Genomic DNA, 22,776 nt, shown 5'->3' on the forward strand with positions numbered 1-22,776 from the left:
GTCTTCTTTTTCACATCAATGTTTCGTAGTATTCACTGCACGAGCCTTCCACCGCTGCGGTTAATTTCTAAGTATTTCGTTCTTCCTGTTTCTACCGTCAATGGCGTTTTCTTAACTTCCTCTCTGGACGTGTTCATTGGTAGCGTACAGAGTCTCTGCACTGACTCTGTACCCTCCTACTTCACTACTGCTTCCTCTCCAACAACGTATGCGTTTTGCTTCTTTCACACCTAGTTGCTCTGGAAGAGCTTCCAGTGCCGTGCTGGGCAACGGTGGTGACAGGGGGGTCCTCGCCGGGCTCCTGAGCTCAGAGGAGAGGTTTCAGGTTTTCACCATTGAGCGTGCTACTTGCTGGGGACACATGCCAAGCATTCCAAGCCCAATAAACAAGCCCATCATGCTGACGTCTGTGCCCTAAATGCTTTTATCATGAAAGTGCTGGATTTCAACAAATGCCTTTTCTGCATCAACTGAGATGATTAGGCGGTTTTCCCCTTCACTCTTATTAACGTGGAGTATTACATTAATCACTTACGATGAATCATTCTTACATTCTGGAAATAAATCTCATTTGGTCATGGTGTATAATCCTTTCACTATGTTGCTGAGTTCAGTTTGCGAGCATTTTCTTGAAGATTATGGCATCAGTGTTCACAAGGGATATGGGCCTGTAGTTTTCTTGTAGTGCCTTTAATTTTTTTTATTTTAACATGTTCTACGAATGGCAATTATCTAAGCTATCAGGAACTAAACCCAGAAATAGCTAAGTTTAGATCCTCAACAAGAAGCTAGTCCAATCCCATCAAATAGCAGTAAGATATGCGCTCATTATATTCTCTACTTTATGGGCATAGCTAAGTGACATCACACATCATTAACGATGACAAACACACAAACTTACCTAATCTGAAGGTCCAAAATAATCTGCCTTTTATCCACATTTTCAGTATACACCTTAACACCATTGATCCTGAGGGGCTGAAACAAAAATTGGCTTCTTTAAAACATAGGAAGGGTAAAGAACACCAACCCCGTGACCCAGCAGAGCTGAGAAAACGAGCCTGGGTCCCAGGCCTGGGCAGGAACACTCTGCTTCAAGGTGCTGTCGTCTCACCCCCCGTGCGCCGGGGCCTCTGGCCCTGAGCACCCTCATCTGTGAGGCACTCAGCAGGGCCCTGCAGGCTGAGAGCCGCCCACGGGGCGCAGGGCCAGCAGGCCACAGAACGCTGCCTAGCTCACAGGCGCCGGGGCCGGGGCCTGGCTTCACTCCCGCCCCAGGCCCTCAGTCCTTGTCTCCCCCAGGGGACTCTGACCCGCTCCCTCCCGCACCCTTAATACCCTGTCTAAAACAGAAGTTCTTCTCATTTTATCTTTATGTCATAACTTTCTATTTTTTAATATTTTTATAAAAATGGGACTTTTTGAGTGAATCAAAAATATTAACTATATTTTCAACAGACGATACAGGCAACAAGGTGAGAATCAAATGACTATAAAAAGAAAAGGCAGACAATAATATATTTCAACATCATTTCAGAAACTTTTCTCAATTTGCTGATTTGAGACCCCCTTCTAAGAAAGTTCTCAATATAACAGCTGGGCACGAAAAACTCGAGCTGAAGAACCACCGGGTCCCCACGCCCACGCCGACGGTGCGGGTGTCCTGAAGTCTGACCCCCCAGTCGGCCACAGGAGCACACTCCGGGCCCACGCTGCCACCACCCCAGGTCGCAGGGTCCCTGCATCAGACGCCTGGGCCCCCTATTCCTAGCAGAAGTCCAAGCGCCCTGTGACACTGAGCTCTCTGACCAGGCCTGCGCTGCTCTCAACATCCTCACCCTTCGTCAGCAGTAGGTTGGAAGCACACACACAAACATAAATGTAATTCTTTCTGGGACAAACTCAGCTGGAGCAAGAATTCCAGATGTGCACGCACGTGAGCGCGCCTGACCAAGAGACACAGCCTGTGGGCTGGAGACTGTTATTTTACAGGAGGAGGAGGGGGCGGGGCGGGGGAGGACATGCCTCCGAAAGAGTCTGCAGCTGTCAAAACACTTGCTATTCACCACCTGCCCCTCACAGAAAACCTTGCAACCCCCATTTCACATTCACGTGGCATTCCGGTTTCTAACTGTGCATTCCCACTTGTCGTGGTCCCTTTAGGGGACTGAGGTAAAGTGGAAATGAGAGGCAGTGTCCCACAGGAGTCCTGCGCTGGCCCCATGAGCTGAACAGGGACCACATCCAAAATGGCAGCGTGCTGCAGACTCAGCCAAGAGGGCAAACAGCTGCATGACCCAGCTGGGCAGGACACACACACCTGTCTGTGCACAAAGAAGATGGACCTCGACAAGGAAAGGCGACCGACACCTGGGAGTGTGGGCTGGGAGGGGGCCTGGGGCAGGGGCACGGCTGGGGTCACGGTCCTCTGCCCCGCTGAACCGCTGCTGGGCGGGAGCACCGGCATCAGGACGCAGCGCGGGGAAGGTGCTCGCAGGGCGGGGAAGGTGCTTGTGGGGCTCTGCAGCCGTGACCCCTGGCTGGCGAGTTAGGATCCTGCAGGGTCGCAGTGTAGCCAAAAAATAAAAAAAAGTACTGTTGGACTCTGAACTCTTATTCGGCATAAAAACAATGTTATCTTGAAATTAATATAAAGTTATGTGTCAATTATGCCTCAATAGAAAAATGCTACCTTCAGCGGTTGCTAGCTATTGTGAACACTGACATAAAAAAATAAAAAAGGAAACTAGCTGTTATGGTGGTCCCGAGGCTTCCCGCAGCGCTGGAGTTAGCGGCCACCCCCTGTACGTAACTCGACTCCAAGAACCAAGTCCACCTTTCCCTTCACGGTGTCACTAACGCGGTCTCACTAACTCGGGGCTGCGAGCCCAGCACTGGAGCCCCGAGCTGCTGCTCTGGAGCACGGGGGAGGGGGCGGGGGCTCCTTCCCGCTTGTATTCATCATTAGTGAGCTTCCACAGCAGCCCCCCTCCAGCAGGACAGTACGAAGGTGACTGTGACGGGAGAACGTGCGGCTGAGGGGCCCGCAGATGGACCTGGCCGGACTGACAGAGACACCCCAGCGGACGAAGGAGGCGAGGTCCCGATAGAGCAGAGACCCCAAGACAGGAGACCGGGGGGGACCTGCGCCCACAGCCAGCCTTCCAGAAAACAGCTCGCTCCAGAGAATAACGTGAGGTGGCTGAGCGTTCTCTCCAGTGGCACGCAGGTAAGAGAGCCTGGGAGGAAACATACCTGCTGCCCCAGGTCCACCCTCGTGAAGCTGAAGGTGCTGAGGTGGGTGTGTGCACCCCGCACGGCCGGCTCTATGGTTTCTCGAAACAACTTCTCTATAAACTGGCAAATAAAAGGCCACATGTGTTTTACAGTCTGGAAAAGAGAAGGAGTTCAGGTTAAACATGGCTCAGCTGGTAAAGAATCCGCCTGCAATGCCGGAGACCTGGGTTCAATCCCTGGGTTGGGAGGATCCCCTGCAGAAGGGAAAGGCTACCCACTCCAGTATTCTGGCCTGGAGAATTCCATGGACTGTATAGTCTGTGGGGTCACAAAGACTCGGACATGACTGAGCAACTTTCACTCACTCAAATAAATAGTACAGTACCTAAATCACCATGAAAAATCATGCTCGTACAGTTTACCAGAATTTTTGAAAGGCAAAAGTGGGGGGGCGTCCTTTTTTGTTAGGCAAAAACAGCATCTAAAATTTAAAAATGTATCATGACAATAAACTACTGGTTAACTGACCAGCACACTGCAGGGATCAGTTACTCTAGCTGAATGTTCTGTTTATACACATCAGCACATTTAGTCACTACTAACAAGTCAGAAAGGGGCGTCCCCAGTGGCCCATCAGTAAACAGTCTGCCTGCAACGCAGGAGCCACAGGAGACGAGGGTTCAATCCTTGGGTAGGGAAGATCCCTTTAGAAGGGCATGGCGACTCACTCAAATATTCTTGCCTGGAGAATCCCATGGACAGAAGAGCCTGGTGGGTTACAGTCCATGGGGTCAAAGAGTTGGATGTGACTGAAGCAACTTGGTATGCGCAGACAGTCAGATAATCCTGTAGCTTCAACTCAGCGCTAAAAACTTCCTAAAACTGTGTTGCTCTTAGCAAACACTGATGAGTTGTCTTTAAGGATGGACTAACTTCCAGTGATTACATTACGGGTAATCATTACCTATATTAGCTTTTACTATACAATTCTAAGGATATATAAAATACAGAGATAAGAGAGATCTACTTCAAAGTATAATGATTTAAACACATAACCTTTCTAAAAAGGCTAGATTTCTTGGGAGTTATTCCCCTCTTCGTAAGAATGTTCTAAAATTTTCACTTAAGACTACCATCAGAGTGAGGAGATACAGGGCCAAATGTCCAACTATGAGAGTACTGTTAGCTTTCTATGTCAAAGACACAGTCTGCATTGCTTAGAAAGGAAAGTAATGTCTCAGTTATTTTGAGAGCAGAAGCCAACGCGCTAAGTCCAAATGCGCTCACATACTGTCAACATCCAAATCCCCAAATACGGGAAGGCGGCGTCTCACCCCCGAGTCCCCGCTGATATCTGGTGTTTCGTGCTCTCTTCTCTTACCTTATTTAGCCATTCTGCTCTCTCAGTGTCTGGAAAATGAACCTAAGAGGAAAACACACACACGACTTAGCAACTCCTGACAACTCTAAGTAAAATCTCTCCCAGGCCAGTTGGTATTCTTACTGTATATCTACTCTGTGTCTGCGGTTCTTTCACCCAGTGCTGGGAAAGCTTCCACAGAAGCGTGTGGCCCAGGCTCTCATGTTGTGAGGACACTCTGAAACCCCTGCCCACCTCCCGGGTGGCCTCAGGAGCACCCGCAGAGCCCGAAACCTCGAGCTCATCCCTTAGCACCCCACCCTCCGTAGGCCTCCAGGCTCAGAGCCTCAGAAGCCCACCTTTCTCTTCCCCTTCTGGCCCAAAGGATCCGGCACACAATGTTCCTTAATTGGCCCCTCTCCACAGAGTCTCCCAAGCGAGGATTATAATTACAGTTCTCCATGATGGGGCCTGTATACTGGAGAAAATAAGTGGAGGGGTAGGGAAAAAAAAAAAAAAACAAAACACCTACTTAGAAATAGCTGAGAAAGTGCTTTCTTTGTTATTAAAACAACCCCTGCAGAAAAAAGGCTAAAGCAGTTTTGAGCAGGGAGTGGTCTGAGAAATGCTTCCACGCCCCTTCAAGAAAGAAGAACATGCTGGCCACGCAAACATTCTGAAAACTGCTCTGGGGCCCTGAGACAGCCTGGAGTAGGCTGGAGTGCGGCAGTTTTGTCCTGGGGACTGGGGGGTGGGGGTGGGGGGGTGGGGGGAGGGAGGGCCTGGCACGGCCACGCTGCAGGCAGTAACAGCCAAGCCCCATCCCAGCCTCGGCTGAGCGCAGCTGCTTTGGGGTATGTGCCCAAGAAGATGCTTCCTTGAGGACTAATCCCACCTCTCAGGCTTGGTCCCCGAGCACAAACCAGGGCACAGGGCCATGACCCGCCAGGTCCTGGCTGGCGAGACCACTGTCTCCACGTCTGCCGCGGCTAAACAGCCCCGCCTTCCTCGCGCCCACACGCCTAAGACCGGCCCCTTCACGCCGCAGGATGGGAAGCCTTCCATCTGCCTGAACCCCAAGGGCGGGCGGGAACGCCGGCAACAAGTTTTCTAAATTAAGTTTTAGCTTGAACCCATCCTGGAACAAAACCAAACAGATGGTAACCTTCCAGAATTAAGGAAAAGGCTCAAGAGTTGAGAAAGATGATGCTTAAGAAGCAGAGATTTAGGAAAGGATGCCGGCGATGCTGCTCCTGTCTGGAGGTCACGTCGCTGCAGAGGAGCCATTTCTACCTGAGGGGAACCGGAGCACCAGAAGGACTGCACTTCCCCCAGAGGCAGGAGGCGTGCGGGGCTGGAGAAAGCGGAGGGCTCTCCAGACCAGCCAGACTAGGCTACAAGAGGGGTGGGGGCTGGGGGACGAAGAGGGCAAGGTCTCTGCAAGGTCGTTCAGGTGAATGCTTCAGAGGAGCAGCCAGTGAGGAAAGGTGGACGCTGAGGGCGGGCCAAGGCACACACCATAAACCTGCCCTTAGGGCGGCCTCTGGAGAGCAAGGCGGACAACACGACTGAACTATAAGCTATTTTTGTGTTTGCCCTTCAGTCGCTCAGTCGTGTCTGGCTCTTTGTGGCCCCACAGGTTGCAGCAGAAATCTGGGCTTCCCGTCGCTCACCATCTCCCGGAGTCTGCTCAAACTCATGTCCACTGAGTCAGTGATGCCATGCAACCACTTTTGTATAAAATCATAAGAGTGACTACCCTTTGGGCTCCCCAGGTGGTGCTAGTGGTGAAGAATCTGGCTGCCAGTGCAGGTGATGCAAGAGTTGGGGGTTCGATCCCTGGGTCGGGAAGATCCCCTGGAGTAGGGTATGGCAACCCAGTCCAGTATTCTTGCCTGGAGAATCCCATGGACAGAGAAGCCTTGCGGGCTACAGTCTACGGGGTCACAAAGAGCTGGACATGACTGAGCTACTGAGCACCAGACTGAACTACCACTGACTGAGTATAAACTGCTATCTATGCAGCAGGTGCTGCGCTAAGTTAGTCAGAGACATTCCCTGAGTTGATTCTTACAACAAATCTGCAAATTGGGACTATTACTCTCGCAAATGTACAGGGCCGCTCCTAGTGAAAGATGGGGGTGAAAAGTAGGCTGTCTGCCTGTGCTCTTGGCCCCTCTGCTACCAAGGGAAGTGGCAGGTGCATGACGATCGCCATTCACAGAGCCTGCCGAACCCTCAAGAGAACACACCCCCTGAAAGAGCAGAACCTGAAAGTCTGATTTCATGCCTTAAAATGTACGAGATCCTGAGTGGTAGCCAGAGGTAGAAAATGTGTGTTTAATGGTGATTACCTAGAGTTGGACCATAAAGGCTGAGTGCTGAAGAACTGATGCTCTCAAACTGTGGTGCTGGAGAAGACTCTTGAGAGTCCCTTGGACTGCGAGGAGATCCAACCAGTCCATCCTAAAGGAGATCAGTCCTGGGTGTTCATTGGAAGGACTGATGCTGAAGCTGAACCTCTGATATTCTGGCCACCTGATGCAAAGAGCTGACTCATTGGAAAAGACCTTGACACTGGGAAAGACTGAAGGCGGGAGGAGACGAGGCTGGCAAAAGATGCAACGGCTGGATGGCATCACTGACTCCATGGACATGAGTTCAAGCACGCTCCGGGAGATGGTGAAGGACGGGGAAGCCTGGAGTGCTGCAGTCCACGGGGTTGCAGAGAGTCGGACACAACTGAGCGACTGAGCAGCAGGAACCTACACCCCAAAGGCTGTACGAAGCCTGAAACAGCTGACGGCAAAGCACAGAGACCAGACAGCAGCTCACAGCGAAACACTGCTGCCAGGCCTAGTGCTCCCCCGAGACCCAGAGCAGAGCAGTTCAAGACTGGTCTCACTTAGCATCCAAACCTGCCACAGGAAAGCGCTCGTGTCCATGAACACCCAACAACGATGAAGGAGTAATGACAGAATCCCACGTGCGTCCCTCCACCCTGTGAACCAGCAATCCCATCTCTCAGAATCTGCCTAGGAAAACGGTGCACGCACAGCACGCCGGGAGCGGCCACCACCGCCCCGAGCGGCCGGGGGGACAGGCGTGCCCACGCGCGAGGGCTGCGCAGCTACTGGAGCGTGGAGCGGCCCCAGGCGGGGGCTGCCAGAGCTGCTGGAGCACTTCGGTAGAGTACCTGCCAAGATTTGTTTTCAGTGAAAATACAGAGAAAAGCAGCTACAACTGGCTACCATTCATTCAGGGGGGTGGGGTGGAGGGAGGAGGTGTATATAATAAAGTTTTAAAATAAAAATGAACAAAAACTTACAAACACAGTTCTCAAGGAAGGGGACGAGAGAGGAGAGACGAGAGCAGGGGAAGGGCCCCAGGTGGAAGTGAGCTCCCCGGTCCTGCTCCCGTCTGGGTCTGGGGCAGGCCAGCCGTCCCACAGTCACCGCACAGACAGGCCTCGCGGTTCACCAGCAGGGGTGGGGCACGTCCTCAGCTCCCGCCTCCCCATCCAACTCTTCACATCCTCAAGACACTTACATGGCTCCTTTCTACTTTCCCAGGGTCAGAGAACTCCTTCACAGACCAAACGAGGGACTTCATTTACCAACTGGGCCCTTGTCAGCCCCTCTGTCTTCCTGTCAGTTCAGTTCAGTCACTCAATCGTGTCCGACTCTTTGCAATCCCATGGACTGCAGCACGCCAGGCCTCCCTGTCCATCACCAACTCCCGGAGCCTGCTTAAACTCACGTCCATCGAGCTGGTGATGCCATCCAACCATCTCATCCTCTGTTGTCCCCTTCTCCTCCTGCCTTCAATCTTTCCCAGCATCAGCAGCTCTTCGCATGAGGTGGCCAAAGTACTGGAGTTTTTCAGCTTTAGCATCAGTCCTTCCAATGAACACCCGGGAGTGGCTGGATCTCCTTGCAGTCCAAGGGACTCTCAAGAGTCTTCTCCAACACCACAGCTCAAAAGCATCAATTCTTCAGCACTCAGCTTTCTTTATAGTCCAACTCTCACATCCATACATGACTACTGGAAAAAGTGTAACTTTGACTACACGGACCTTTGTCAGTAATGTCTCGGCTTTTTAATACACTGTCTAGGTTTGTCACAGTTTCTCTTCCAAGGAGCAAGTCAGTACAGTGGACCAAATTCACCTGTGCAAATATCATTCAATGAACTTCTACTCTCAATGAAAGCAGTTCAAGAAATTACTATGTTTGGTAATAAAGTATTGCCAAACTTTCCAATTAATGAAAATGTACTAAACAGAGATCACACATTCTTAAAAACACTGGTATGTTTCTCTGTGTACATATAAACATATGCTTTTATATATGTTACACATGCTTATAAGCGTACAGAAAAACTCTGCAAAAATATCAAACTAGTGTAAAGAAGCGGAATGAGGCTTTTACATTTTCCTCTATTTCTATACATGAACTACTTTTCCAGTTATTAGTCTAACTTAAGATTATAACCAAGAATTTTCTAACACAGAAAGTAGTATTTTATATAATAAGTAACTCAAACTGTGTAACAAGAGTTTTCATAAATTGATTTTGAACATACTGATTATATCAGCGAGAATACTTGGAAACAAGACTTTCTTATAATACAAGTAACCTACTCTGAATCTGATTCGAAAAAAAATTTTTTCTGAATCCTCAAGTTTTAAAGCTAAAGTTTGACTACGTTGAAACAAACACCTTAATGATCAAATACAATAATTACTCTTGCAAAACTATTCAAAAATATAATATCTGCCTTCTCTAACATAACGTGATTTCTTCAAGTTCACTGATATTCCTCAAGCCATTCCTGCTAACAAACCACCAGCTCCTATGCATCCTGTCACACACCTCAGGCAAAACACACCAGTCCCTTGAGTCACCTACACCTAATAAGAGGACTTCTCTACTCACCACCATGCACCAGGAAGGGGACAGCTCACCGGGTGTAAGGTCTGATTCTGTTACTGCATCTTCACCACTGTGATATTCCTCAGTCAGTTCAGTCGCTCAGTCGTGTCCGACTCTCCGCGACCCCACGAATCGCAGCACGCCAGGCCTCCCTGTCCATCACCAACTCCCGGAGTTCACTCAGACTCACGTCCATCGAGTCCGTGATGCCATCCAGCCATCTCATCCTCTGTCGTCCCCTTCTCCTCCTGCGCCCAATCCCTCCCAGCATCAGAGTTTTTTTCCAATGAGTCAACTCTTCTCATGAGGTGGCCAAAGTACTGGAGTTTCAGCTTTAGCATCATTCCTTCCAAAGAAATCCCAGGGTTGATCTCCTTCAGAATGGACTGGTTGGATGTCCTAGCAGTCCAAGGGACTCTCAGGAGTCTCTCCAACACCACAGTTCAAAAGCACCAATTCTTCGGCGCTCAGCCTTCTTCACAGTCCAACTCTCACATCCATACATGACCACAGGAAAAACCATAGCCTTGACTAGATGGACCTTAGTCGGCAAAGTCATGTCTCTGCTTTTGAATATACTACCTAGGCTGGTCATAACTTTTCTTCCAAAGAGTAAGCGTCTTTTAATTTCATGGCTGCAGTCACCATCTGCAGTGATTTTGGAGCTCCCCAAAATAAAATCTGACACTGTTTCCCCATCTACTTCCCATGAAGTGATGGGACCAGATGCTATTCCTTAATCTACCGGAAACGTACAGACAGTTCTTTTAGAAAAACAGGTTGAAGAAGTCGCTTTTAAGGTAGCTGGGTCTGGCGCTGTGTCCAGCGCCAAGGACATAACGTAGAACTGGGTGTGGGCGTGTCCTTGGAGGCTCGCACTGGCGAGGACAGGTGTGCCCACCAGCCTAGGAGAGCAGCACAGTGCGGGCTGGGGAGGGCCCGACGCTGCCTCTGAGAGTCCATGGGAGAGACTCGGGAAGAGAGCACGCGACATGGCTTGGATGGGGTTAGCTGGGGTCTGCCATGCAAAGAACGAGAACATTCTGAACAAAAATAATGGAGCATGCAATTTACTCTGGCTGGACCAAGAGAAGGGAAGAACAGTAGGAGCTGAAGCTGGAAAATCAGGTCCAGACCCACCCAATGTGCCTTCTGCACCACAGAGAGGAGTGTGGGTTTTGTTCTACTGGCAGTGGGTCAACCTGGGGCTTTTTAGGAGGAAAATTACATAAGATTAATATCTGAGGAATTCTATTTTGTAACTACCAGAGGAGAGGGCAGAGAAACCATCTGCACAAGTAAGCTTTCAAGGCAAGAGAACAGGCTTACATCACTAAAGTTTATATAAGAAGAATTTGAAAATCAAGCCATCTCTTAGTAAAGAATCCCAAGACATTCAACAATTCTGTGGTTTTCAATTTATAAGAGATTGTTTCAAAGTGCCAAAGAAAAAGAATATTTCAAAATTGAAGAAAGTAAACCTGTTACATTTTCATTCTGTTTACTAAGTAAAAAATCTGCTTCTCACTAATACATACTCACAGACATTTGTTTATATTCCACAAAACAATTTAAAGTAGCAAAAAACTCAGAGAGATAGGTAAAGATGTACAGGGAAAATAGAAAATGTGTCCCCAAAGCATTGAAGAATAATGAACACATGTCATTTGGTTCTAAATCATTTTAAAAAATCCAAAGAAAAGAAGAAAATCCATTCAAATCTCTATATGTCTAATTATGAAACATGTTTTCACATTTATTATTCATAGTATCTTTACAAACTAGAAATAACCACTGTAGGAGCACTGAAATTCTGACTATACTTAAGAGTTGACACTAAGAAATCTCTTTAATCTTTTCCTCAAAAAGAACAAAGGCATATTTTTGATTCTAATGTGATGTTGATAGTATCAAAGCTGCTTGCTTAGGGAAAATAAATCCAAGACACAACACTGACTGTATGCCAGAACCCTGCAAACAATGCCTTTTTTTAGTCCTCACAACAACCTTGTCAGCAGTCCATGTACCACCTAACAGATGAGGAAACACAGTCTCTCCAGGGATAATCTCTTCAAAGTCCCGAGGAAACAAGTGAGTTAGAGGGAAGAGGCCCAGACCCCGATGACTGTAAAGTCCTCCCTGAAGCATAAAGGATGGAACCAGTTTACACACAGCTGACATCTTCTACTTAAATCCTATTTCCCCCATTTCTGAACATGAGATAATGTTTGGAACTGAAGCTAAACAGAGGACTCTCTTCTGGGAGACGCGGCTGATGGTCAGCACTCGTGCAGACATCTCTGTTCAGCCCAAGACAACCACACAGTGCGGCCGCAGGGAACCCTACTGAAACCCCACGAGCACCATTAGTACTGAAACTGCGGTGGAAAGTAACTCACTCCTTTATTTAAACATCTAAAAGAAGGCAGTCAACGTCTGGCGCCGGGAGCCAGTCGCTGGACTGGTTTTCCCCGTGTCTCTCTTTCCTCTTTACTTTAACTTCAGGCTGAATTTCCACCTGGGGTGCGGAGGGTCGCCAAGTCTACTTACTTGCCCTGGCTGTTAAGATTCGAGCAAAAGGGAGCCTAAGGCGAGGCACCCTTAGATATTCAAGCGGGCGCCGGTGGCCCAACGTAGATGGTGCAAATTCCTTGTCTGGAATTTTATTGGTCTTCCGCGTAATCCAAGCTATTCAGCCCTCTTCCTCCACTTAATTTTTTTACTACACTATTTCTTTCTAATCTAATCTTATATTAATAAATAAACAAGTCTTTCCTCGCCAACGCCGTCCACCCTTCGAATTCCCTGGATCCACCGGGGCCGGACCCCGGCAGTCTGGGAAATCGAAGTAAAGATGGCCTATCTAAGCTACACCGGAGGCATTACTGATTTAACATCTTTAAGTAAAATACAAAAGATAATGGATAAAATGATCAATTTAGAAATGAAATGTCATTAAACTTCAAACAGTAAACTGGCCAATCAAGCCAGGACTGCCTGGAGAAACCAGGATCTGGGAGATGTCAATGATGGGGAAAGACAGACACCAGTCCAAGAGGTCAGAAACCGTTCTCCCTCTCTGGACCCTGGGTCAATCAGACACCTACCGGTCTCTATGCCAGTGCTTTCAGAACACCGCCTGTGACTGGCCTGCTGCGATGAACTGGGGGCACTGGGAGCGTCTGTATGAGGCCTGGAGAAAAGTCCCTCAAAACCTCTTTATGCGATGTAATTATGACGGGAAAAGAGCATCAGAGACACTAACAAGCACTGACACTGGCGAGAACTTCCAAATAAGAGGGTCTGAACAAGGTTTAAACGGCACCGCATCCTGCAGGCCCCCGCCAGCTCCTTCCAGCACCGCACAGGGGGACTCTGAGCATCCTCAAGACTGGCTGGGGAGCGTGTCAGGAGAAAATGACTCAAACGCAAATCAGCATCAGCTACATGTGTGGCCTCTAATTTTCTGTATTAAAACTTCTTTATCCATTTCGCGTGGGTTATTAAACCATCTGTCTTTAAAGCCTCACAATTCCCAGTTCCAATCTGCTGGCTCCCATCTTCTCCAGAGATTCAGTGTGCATGGAAATTGGAAAAATAGGGTCAAGAAACCTTAATATTTTTTTCTAAATACCGGGACACTTTCTTCTAATAGCTACTTCTATAAAGAATAAAGTATTCAAGGCTAAAAATGTGGGGGGAAGAATGTCTTTCAGAACCTCTGTCAAATGGTAGCAGCAAGCCAAAATACTCCTTTGGAGGGTAAAAGAATAATTCGGTTCATCTATGTCTAGTGCACAAAAAAGGAGGCAATCAATCCATAGTCACACAGTAAATACAGCAATTAATATTTCTCAGCACCCACAATTACTATTCCTTGGCTGGTCTGATCAGCTTTGTGCAGACTTTGATTGCTCACCACTACCTGTTTTTGCAGATCAGGAAACAGTGAAATGAAACTGAAAAAGCTGGGCGTGGGGAATCTCCCGGTGGTCCAGTGGTCAGGGCTCCACGCTTCCACCGCAGGGGCCACGGGCTCACTCCCCGGGCAGGGAACTGAAGTCTCATGTGCCACACGGCATGGCCAAGAGGAAAAGAGAGCAAGGTCTATCCCAGCACGATTTCCACAATCAGGAAAGCTGCCCAAGCTATGTGAAAACAAGCCCTTACTTCTGATTCACTGAGGAGAGTGCCACTGTGAGGCCCTATAATCTCATGCATCTGCTGTGTTAGGCACACTATTTATCTATCCATTTAATTTTGAAGGGGACTTAAATTTCACTGCATGCATAGAATGATTAAGGGGATTTAAGCCAGGACTCAGAATCAATGGCTGGGTCAAAACAGGGATAGAAGAAAACAAGCAAAACCCAAAAAAAAAAAAAAAAACCCAACAGGGATGCACCACAGCTTCCACCCAGGAGAACAATCAGACATCCCCCTTCATCAAAACACTAATGCCAAGAGGGTTAATGCCTTACATACAGATGCATGTTTGTGATATTTTTCAAAGACTTGAAGCATATTTTAATAAAATTCTAAAGTCATGGACATTTCTTTCCATAAATGCTAAAAAGAAAAAAAAAAAAACTTACACAAGGAAATTACTTGACAATCTTGGTTTAAAGTTGAGGTTTTGGCATGAGATATATCTCACAAATTAAAATGAGTCCAACAACAGGAAACATGTCTTCTCATCTCCTTTGCTAAACACATAAGACAATATGGTTGTTTTTTATTTTAAATTCAAATCGAGAGCTACCATTCAAATTTACAAGCTTACATCTTGACTGGAATGGACAAGAAGATAGAGAGGTAATTACTGCGCTGAATTAACTGGACACATTCTGTACTAAGTGGAATCAACCCAGCTTTTTTCTGCTATAAAAATGAAAAGGAAAGGAAAAGGGAAAGAAGGGAGGGAAGGAGGAAGGGAAGAAAGAACCTATGAGACCACGATGTTGTGATGCTGGGGTTAAACTTACAGATGACAGAACGGACAGGTACACCAAACATCCACATGAAATCAGAAGTCACCTTATGTTTGAAATTTTACTATAAATTTTTCATTTTCAAGAAATAGGCTTAGTACCATGCAATATTTATTAAATTTTTAAATACTCTTCTAAGGAGAAAAAGCAACTCTGTAATTAAACACTAACATAGAGTGCCTTTCAGCTGTATTTCCATTCTGTAGATATCTACACAATTATCCTGGGGGAAAACTACCATTGTAATAAGTGTAGCAAAATCTTAGAGCTCTGAGAAATTATGCTGGAAAAACGTGTGGGAGTTTTTTGGGGGGAGAGGTGTTTGTTTTGGTTTTGTTTTTTCAAATGCAAATTCAGAAAAGCCATGAATGAATCTTTTGATTTACAGTAAAGAAATATATATTTCTAAAAGCTTAATTTCATTCTCTCACACTGACACAAATATCTCAAGTTATGAGAATGAAGTCAGAGAAATTTATGAACCTAAAATCTTATTGTTTTCTCCTTTTATTCCTTTATTTGTATGCAATGTAGAAACAATAGAGAATCAAGCACCTGAAAACCCTGAGACTTTTTCCTGAATATAATCATTTATCTTTATTGGAGGTTTGAGACAGAAGTCCCAGTACATCCCTCAGTGCTTGTCTATAATTAACTGTGATCATGGAATACAGAAATGCCTAAAAACAAAAATAAAAAGAGAAGCCCTTCAGTTTTGGTGTTACACTGATAACCCAGGGAGAAATACTACAGCTTACCTTGTCATTCTTTGTTTTCCACACAAAAATCTCAGGGGGAAAAGAAAATAAGAAATCTCAGGGGAAAACACTACAAAAATTTTTATATATCTCTTGATCAAATCCCAAACTCTGTGCAATTTTTCCTAGAAAAACCCACTAGTTTCTTCACTATAAATGCATAATTATATAGAAACCAGTAACTAGATCATAAGATCACTCTCAATTTTTTTTCTTTTGAAATAATTACAGATATTGCAAAAGACCAATATTACAAAAGAAAGTCCCTGTGTGCACGTCACCCAGACTTCCCCAGTGGTTACATATTATACAACTAGAGTACATCACAAGAGGGAATGGACAGGTGTCTCTGTTTATCTCCATTTATCTATCAACCCATCAGCACCGTATCTATCAATCATCAACGCATCACCATCGTATCTATCAATCACATCACCTCTCTCATTTTCTATCACCTATCTACCGACCTCTATCATCTATCACATGGGTTGTCCAAGCCACAAGGATCACACAGTGTCTGATTCCACAGGCATGGACATCCAGAAAAGGGAGGCCTTGAGACAGAAGGGAGACTAGCTGTTGCCTGAGGCTGGCATAAGGAATGCAGAGGGAGTGGAGAGTGAGTGCCAGTGCTTATGGACAAAAACATTCTAAAATTAGATTTTGATGATGGTTACACAATGCAAAGGAGTACGTCAAGGCTGTATATTGTCACCCTGCTTATTTAACTTCCATGCAGAGTACATCACAAGAAACGCTGGGCTGGAAGAAGCACAAGCTGGAATCAAGATTGCTGGGAGAAATATCAATAACCTCAGATATGCAGATGACACCACCCTTATGGCAGAAAGTGAAGAGGAACTAAAAACCCTCTTGATGAAAGTGAAAGAGGAGAGTGAAAACGTTGGCTTAAAGCTCAACATTCAGAAAATGAAGATCATGGCATCTGGTCCCATCACTCCATGGGAAATAGATGGGGAACAGTGGAAACAGTGTCAGACTTTATTTTTTGGGGGGGCTCCAAAATCACTGCAGATGGTGACTGCAGCCATGAAATTAAAAGACGCTTACTCCTTGGAAGAAAAGTTATGACCAACCTAGATAGCATATTCAAAAGCAGAGACATTGCTGACTAAGGTCCGTCTAGTCAAGGCTATGGTTTTTCCTGTGGTCATGTATGGATGTGAGAGTTGGACTGTGAAGAAGGCTGAGCACCGAAGAATTGATGCTTTGAACTGTGGTGTTGGAGAAGACTCTTGAGAGTCCCTTGGACTGCAGGGAGATCCAACCAGTCCATTCTGAAGGAGATCAACCCTGGGATTTCTTTGGAGGGAATGATGCTGAAGCTGAAACTCCAGTACTTTGGCCACCTCATGCGAACAGTTGACTCATTGGAAAAGACTCTGATGCTGGGAGGGATTGGGGGCAGGAGGAGAAGGGGATGACAGAGGATGAGATGGCTGGATGGCATCATGGACTTGATGGACGTGAGTCTGAGTGAACTCTGGGAGATGGTGATGGACAGGGAGGCCTGGCGTGCTGCAATTCATGGGGTTGCAAAGAGTCGGACATGACTGAGCGACTGAACTGAACTGAACTGACACAATCTTGTGACTATAACAAAAAACTCAACCATATACAGCTGACTCCTGAACAGCTTAGGGGTTAGAGGAGCTGACCCTCTGCCCAGCCAAAAATCTGCATATGATTTACAGTCAGTGCTCCGAATCCCCAGTTCCAATGGACCGTGGATCATGTAGTATTGTGTACTCATGCGGATCAAATATTTCCCCAAATAACAGCAAAACCAAGTAAGTGACTGCAGAGTCCCAAGGCAGACCAGTGGCTTGCCTCAGAGCTGTCAGTGGATCAGCCAGTAAATGAGGACACGCTGGTGATGGTCTGGCCTTAAAGGACCCCTGGTCCACTCACTTGTGAAGGAAGAGCCGAGTCACACCACTGGGGCCCCCAGATGATTCCTGAAGTTAAAACCTGCTTATACACCAGAAGCAAAACACTTCCTAAAGCCATAAAACTATGAAAATAAACTGCGTTGTCATACGATCCACTGTGTATATACAACAACCAACGCTTGTCCTTCCTGGCGGCCAGCTGCTCCTTCCCTCAGCACCTCTCGCTTCCTCCTCAGCGTGCTAACGCCCGCTGCCCACCTGAAAGCAGCCTCTCCCCCGTCTGCACTGCCCTGCTCGCCGCTGCCCTCCCTGAAGGCCCGACTCCTGGCCCGTTTGCTGTTTTATCTCTAAGGCCGTGCAGGAACCTGACAGGTGAACCACTGTGCTTCCTCCCCACTCGGCAGGCGAAGAATCTGAGTTCCAGAAAGCGGGCGCTAGCCAGAGGCCACGGAGCGCAGATGCGCATGCCGAGGCTGTCCTCCAACGCAGCCCCAGCGCCAGGCCGGGTCCTGGGGTCCCCGAGGCAGTGCCAGGCCAAACTGTTCCAGGGGCAGGTTCTCGGCCCCTCCTTACACAGGAGGGGCTCTAGTGAAAAGTCCTAAAACCCATTTTTCAGAACTCTTTTCTCCATTATTTATAATAGTCCCAGTGTTTTCAGGGTGTCTTTGTCCTGAAGCTACAAAGCATAAAATGCAAGAAACAGTACTCACCACTCATAAAGATATAAGTCCGCTAAATGGTCAAGCTCAACAGGTATTTCCAAGAGTTTACCAGACCTGCTAGGTGGCACTTCACAGGTAAAATAAGTGAAGCCCTGACTGTAATTTTTCTACAGCTGTTTACGTCAAGCCTCACTGCTTAAAATTTACCTCACACCTTGGGCAGTATTTTCCTGAAAACAACAATTACAACAAACCCCCAAAACCATGAAACCCACCTAAATTTAAAATATTTACCCAGAGAAATATTTTGAAACAAATTACACATCTAAAACTCAACCTCCGCCCTCTTTCTTCTAAACCTATCTCCCAACAGAAAGTATCTGTTCTTCCAACTTTCACATGGAATTACACTAGAGTTCAAATCTGTTTCTTCTCTAAAAATAACACTGGCTTCCAGATATGATGATCAGAGCACCGTGCAGCAGCCCATCTGCTGAGAACATGAGAAACCCAGAAGAGACCAGAGTGCACGGCTGTCTGAGGTCACAGGGCACTCACGGCGCGGAGGACGAGGACACAGGGCAGAAGGCACGCGGGGCAGCGAGGCAGCACTCTGCGGCGCCTGTCCCCCACCGCTGTGGCACCAGGGGCTGAGAAACCCAGAGGAGTGCAGCTGAGAAGCCAGAGGAGCCGACAGAAACCTCACCAGACCAGGGAGAGGGAACTGGAGTTCAGGCCGGCTGAGCGACACTGGGGGCCCAGACCCTGGGTGGGGGGGGGCTGGGGTGGGGAGGAGAGGCCAGCTAAGCTTCCCTTCAGGCATCTGCCAAACTCCTGAGCTGCTGAGGGCAAGAAGCTAGCCTATAAAAAGCAAACTAGAGCTTTTGGCAGGTGTCCTGCACTGAGAAAGCACAGCCTGGGCCCTGACAGGGACTGGAGGGGCCCGGTCAACAGGGCAGGTCCTCTTCTGTTACAGCCTCCACCGTACGGAGCCCGGCGCCCGGCGCACAGGTGGGTCCAGACCAGCGAGCACTCTCCCGCGTCCCCGCCCTCGGCCACCTCCAGCCTGCTGGGCTACAGCGTCTGCTCCCCCTGCCCTTAGCGACTGAGGTGCAGATCTCTGGAGGAGGGGAGCGAAGACGGCTCGGGGCAGTGGCAGGGCTGGCACACGTCCACAGCCAGTTCCCAGGGCTGCCGAATGCCAGGGCACACTGGCCCAGCATGGCCGTTTCACGCTGCGAGACAGCCTCGCCCTGTGAAGCTGGGAGGAAGTGCGTGTGGGAAGGCGCATCAGTCATTGGAGAACGCAGATCTATCCACGGCGACATTCCAGGTCACGCACTCTAGGAGGACTTCCAATCGAAACACAAAATGATACGTGTTTGCAGGCAAGTGCAGGAATTAGAACCTTCTTGCATTGCTGGTGAGACTATAAAATATTCCCACCATTATGGAAAGCAGTTTAGCAGCTCCTCCAAAAGTTAAACCCATCAATTCTACTTCTAGGTATATACCATCCAAAACGGAACACAAGTATTCAAACAAAAATGTGAACATCAATGTTCAGGACACAACTCATAATAGCCAAAAGACAGAAGCAACCCAAGAAGTTCTTCAAAGGATGAAAGGATAAACAAAGTGGGGCATACCTGTGCAATGGAACACTCTTCAGCCATAAAAGAAGCATGCTGTCAGACAAGATCTTAAAAATGTTACGCTAAGTGAAAGATGCAGAAGTTCAATATTGTATGATTCCATATATATGAAACATTAAGAAAAGGTAAAATTATAAAGACAGAAATATATGTGATGGCACAACCACAGGGAGGGTGAAACGTGGCATGACTGCTAAGGGCTATAGGCTTTCTTTTGGGGTGATGAAAACTCAGGGAACCAGACAGAGGTGATGGTTGCACGACACTGTGAAGGTACTAAATGACCTTGAATAACTTTATGTTACTTGAAACTGACTGCAGTAAAAATAAAACAAATGAACTATCATGCCAGGAAAAAATAAGAAGAAAGCTTAAACACATATTGCTAAGAGAAACAGAAGCCAGCGTGAGAACACTACACAGTGTATGACTCCAACTCCCTGAGGCACTGGAGAAGGAAAAAGGTAAGTGGCCACCAAGAGTTCAGGGATCGGAGGAGGGAAGACTAGCATAGAGCCTCCTAATGTGGGCAGGGACTTTACTTAATAATGTATCACACTGTTTCAATAATTGCAACAATGTAGCATGCTAATACAAGACACTAACTCAAGAAACTGCCTGCCTGGGGGATATGGGAACTGTATCTGCTTGACTTTTCTGTAAACCAAGTGAGTACAGAAAACCTGTTGCTGTCCAACTTGCATTAAAAGAAGTTTTAATGTGAGCTTTTCAGGTAGAAAGAAAATGATCCCACACAAAAACGTGGAAATGGAAGGAGGTCTTGTCACAATTATAGAGACTAAAAATGCTCCAAGTCTATCCTGCTGCTTAACACAAACCTCAGGAGACTGATGCTGCATACGCAGTGAGCCAGGCCCCAGTGCAATGAGGGTGCTCTCTGGGCCAAGGGTGGGGGGGGTGCAGAGGGCGTGGTTGCAGGGACATCCCCTCTCATTCTTGTGAGACTGTGGTGACAGCTGAACCCCCAGGCCTGAGTCTCCTCCTCTTTGAAACGTAGACATTATTAACATAAAAATTACCAGATTGTTGTTCAGTTGCAAACTCATGTCCAACTTTTTCAACTCCATTGACTGCAGCACATCAGTCTTCCCTGTCCTTCACTAACTCCTAGAGTTTGCTCAGATTCACATCCATTGAGTCACTGATGCTATCTAACCATCTCATCCTCTGTCGCCCTCTTCTTCTGCTTTCAATCTTTCCCAGCATCGGGGTCTTTTCCAGTGAGAAGGCTCTTCACATCATGTGGCCAAAGTATCAGAACTTCAGCATCAATCGTTCCAACGAATATTCAGGATTGATTTCCTTTAGGATGGACTGGTTTGATCTCAATGCAGTCCAAGGGATTCTCAAGCGTCTTCTCCAGTATCATAATTTGAAAGCATCAGTTCTTCAGTGTTCAGCCTTCCTCATGGTCCAACTCTCACATCTGTACATGACTACTGGAAAAACCATTGCTTTGACTAGATGGACCTTTGCTGGCAAAGTGATGTCTCTGCTTTTCAATATGCTGTCTAGGTTGGTTATAACTTTCCTTCCAAGGAGCAAGTGTCTTTTAATTTCATGGCTGCAGTAACCGTTCACAGTGACTTTGGAGCCTAAGAAAATAAAATCTGTCACTGCTTCCACGTTTTCCCCAACTATTTGCCATGAAGTGATGGGACCAGATGCCATGATCTTACCTTTCTGAATGTTGAGTTTTAAGCCAACTTTTTCTCTCCTTTTCACCCTCATCAAGACCCTCTTCAGTTCCTCTTCACTTTCTGCCATTAGAATGGTAACATCCGCACACCTGAGACTGTTGATATTTCTTCAGGCAATCTTAACTCCAGCTTGTGATTCAGCCAGCCTTTCATTTCCCATGATGCACTTTGCATAGAAGTTAAATAAGCAGGGTGACAATATACAGCCTTGACGTACTCATGTCTCAATTTGGAACCAGTCTGTTGTTCCATGTCCAGTTCTAGCTGTTGCTTCTTGACCTGTTGCTACACAATTCTCAGGAGACAGGTAATGTGGTCTGGTATTTCCATCTCTTGAAGAATTTACCAGAGTTTATTGTGATCCACACAAAGGCTATAGCTTAGTCAATGAAGATGTTTTTTTCTGGAATTCCCATGCTTTCTCTATGATCTGGGCTTCCCTGAAAGCTCAGTTGGTAAAGAATCTGCCTGCAATTCAGGATTCCTAGGCTCGATTTCTAGGTTGGGAAGATCCACTGGAAAAGGGAAAGGCTACCCACTCCAGTATTCTTGGGCTCTGTGATCCAAAGAATGTTGGCAATTTGATCTCTGGTTCCTTTGCCTTTTCTAAACTCAGCTTGTACATCTGAAAGTTCTTGGTTCATGCACTGCTGAAGTCTAGCTTGAAGGGTTTTGAGCATAACTTTACTAGCATGTGAAATGAGCACAACTGTACAGCAGGGTATATCTTCTTTGGCACTGCCCTTCTTTGAGATTAGAATGAAAACTGACCTTTTTCAGTCCTGTGGCAACTGGTAAGTTTTCCAAATGTGCTGACATTTTGAGTACACCACTGTAACAGCATCATCTTTTAGGATTTGAAATAGTTCAGCTAAAATTCCATCACCTCCACTAGCCTTGTTTGTAGTAAAGCTTTCGAAGGCCCACTTGATCAGACTCAAGGATGTCTGGCTACAGGTGAGTGACCACACCATTGTGGCTATACAGGTCATTAAGACCTTTTCTTTTATATTCTGTGTATTCTTGCCACCTCTTTTTAACCTCTTCTGTTTCTGTTAGGTCCTTAGAGATTGTGCCCACCCTTGTATGAAATGTTCCCTTGGTATTTCCAATATTCTTGAAGAGATCTCTGGTCTTTCCCATCCTATTTCTTTGCACTGCTTACTTAAAAAGGATTTCTCTCTCCTTGCTATTCTTTGGAAGTCTACATTCAGTTATGTGTATCTTTCCCCTTCTCCCTTGCTTTTTGCTTCTTTTCCTTCCTCGGGTATTTGTAAAGCTTCCTCAGACAACCACTTTGCCTTCTTCCATTTATTTTTCTCAGGGACTGTTGCAGAGAGGAAGCCAATTCTGACTCCATGTTGGCACTGTTTCTTTGACTTGCCTTTAGTAGCTTCTGTATAATCACACAGAATGGCCTGCCTCAGAGAACGCTGCCCCTCTGCCTGTTAAACGGAAGCGCCTCTGCTCAGAGCCCTGTCCACCTGCAGGGGGCACAGAAGAAGAAACTAACACATTCTCTTCCTGAGGCGCACCATTCTAGAC

General features: G+C 46.9%; 1 protein-coding gene across 1 annotated transcript in view; it reads right to left on the reverse strand.

Moving 5' to 3' along the window:
- Positions 1 to 22,776, reverse strand: part of ESYT2 (extended synaptotagmin 2) — an 82,920-nt gene that overhangs the window by 42,735 nt on the left and 17,409 nt on the right. Inside the window, exons 2-4 of the mRNA XM_052639261.1 lie at positions 4,619 to 4,660; positions 3,256 to 3,390; positions 902 to 978 (exon numbers count right to left, since the gene is read on the reverse strand). Coding sequence (XP_052495221.1) covers positions 902 to 978; positions 3,256 to 3,390; positions 4,619 to 4,660 — 254 coding nt within the window. The remainder of the gene's footprint in view (positions 1 to 901; positions 979 to 3,255; positions 3,391 to 4,618; positions 4,661 to 22,776) is intronic.

The sequence above is a fragment of the Budorcas taxicolor genome, chromosome 4 (assembly GCF_023091745.1).
Source record: "Budorcas taxicolor isolate Tak-1 chromosome 4, Takin1.1, whole genome shotgun sequence".
Classification (NCBI taxonomy): Eukaryota; Metazoa; Chordata; class Mammalia; order Artiodactyla; family Bovidae; genus Budorcas; species Budorcas taxicolor.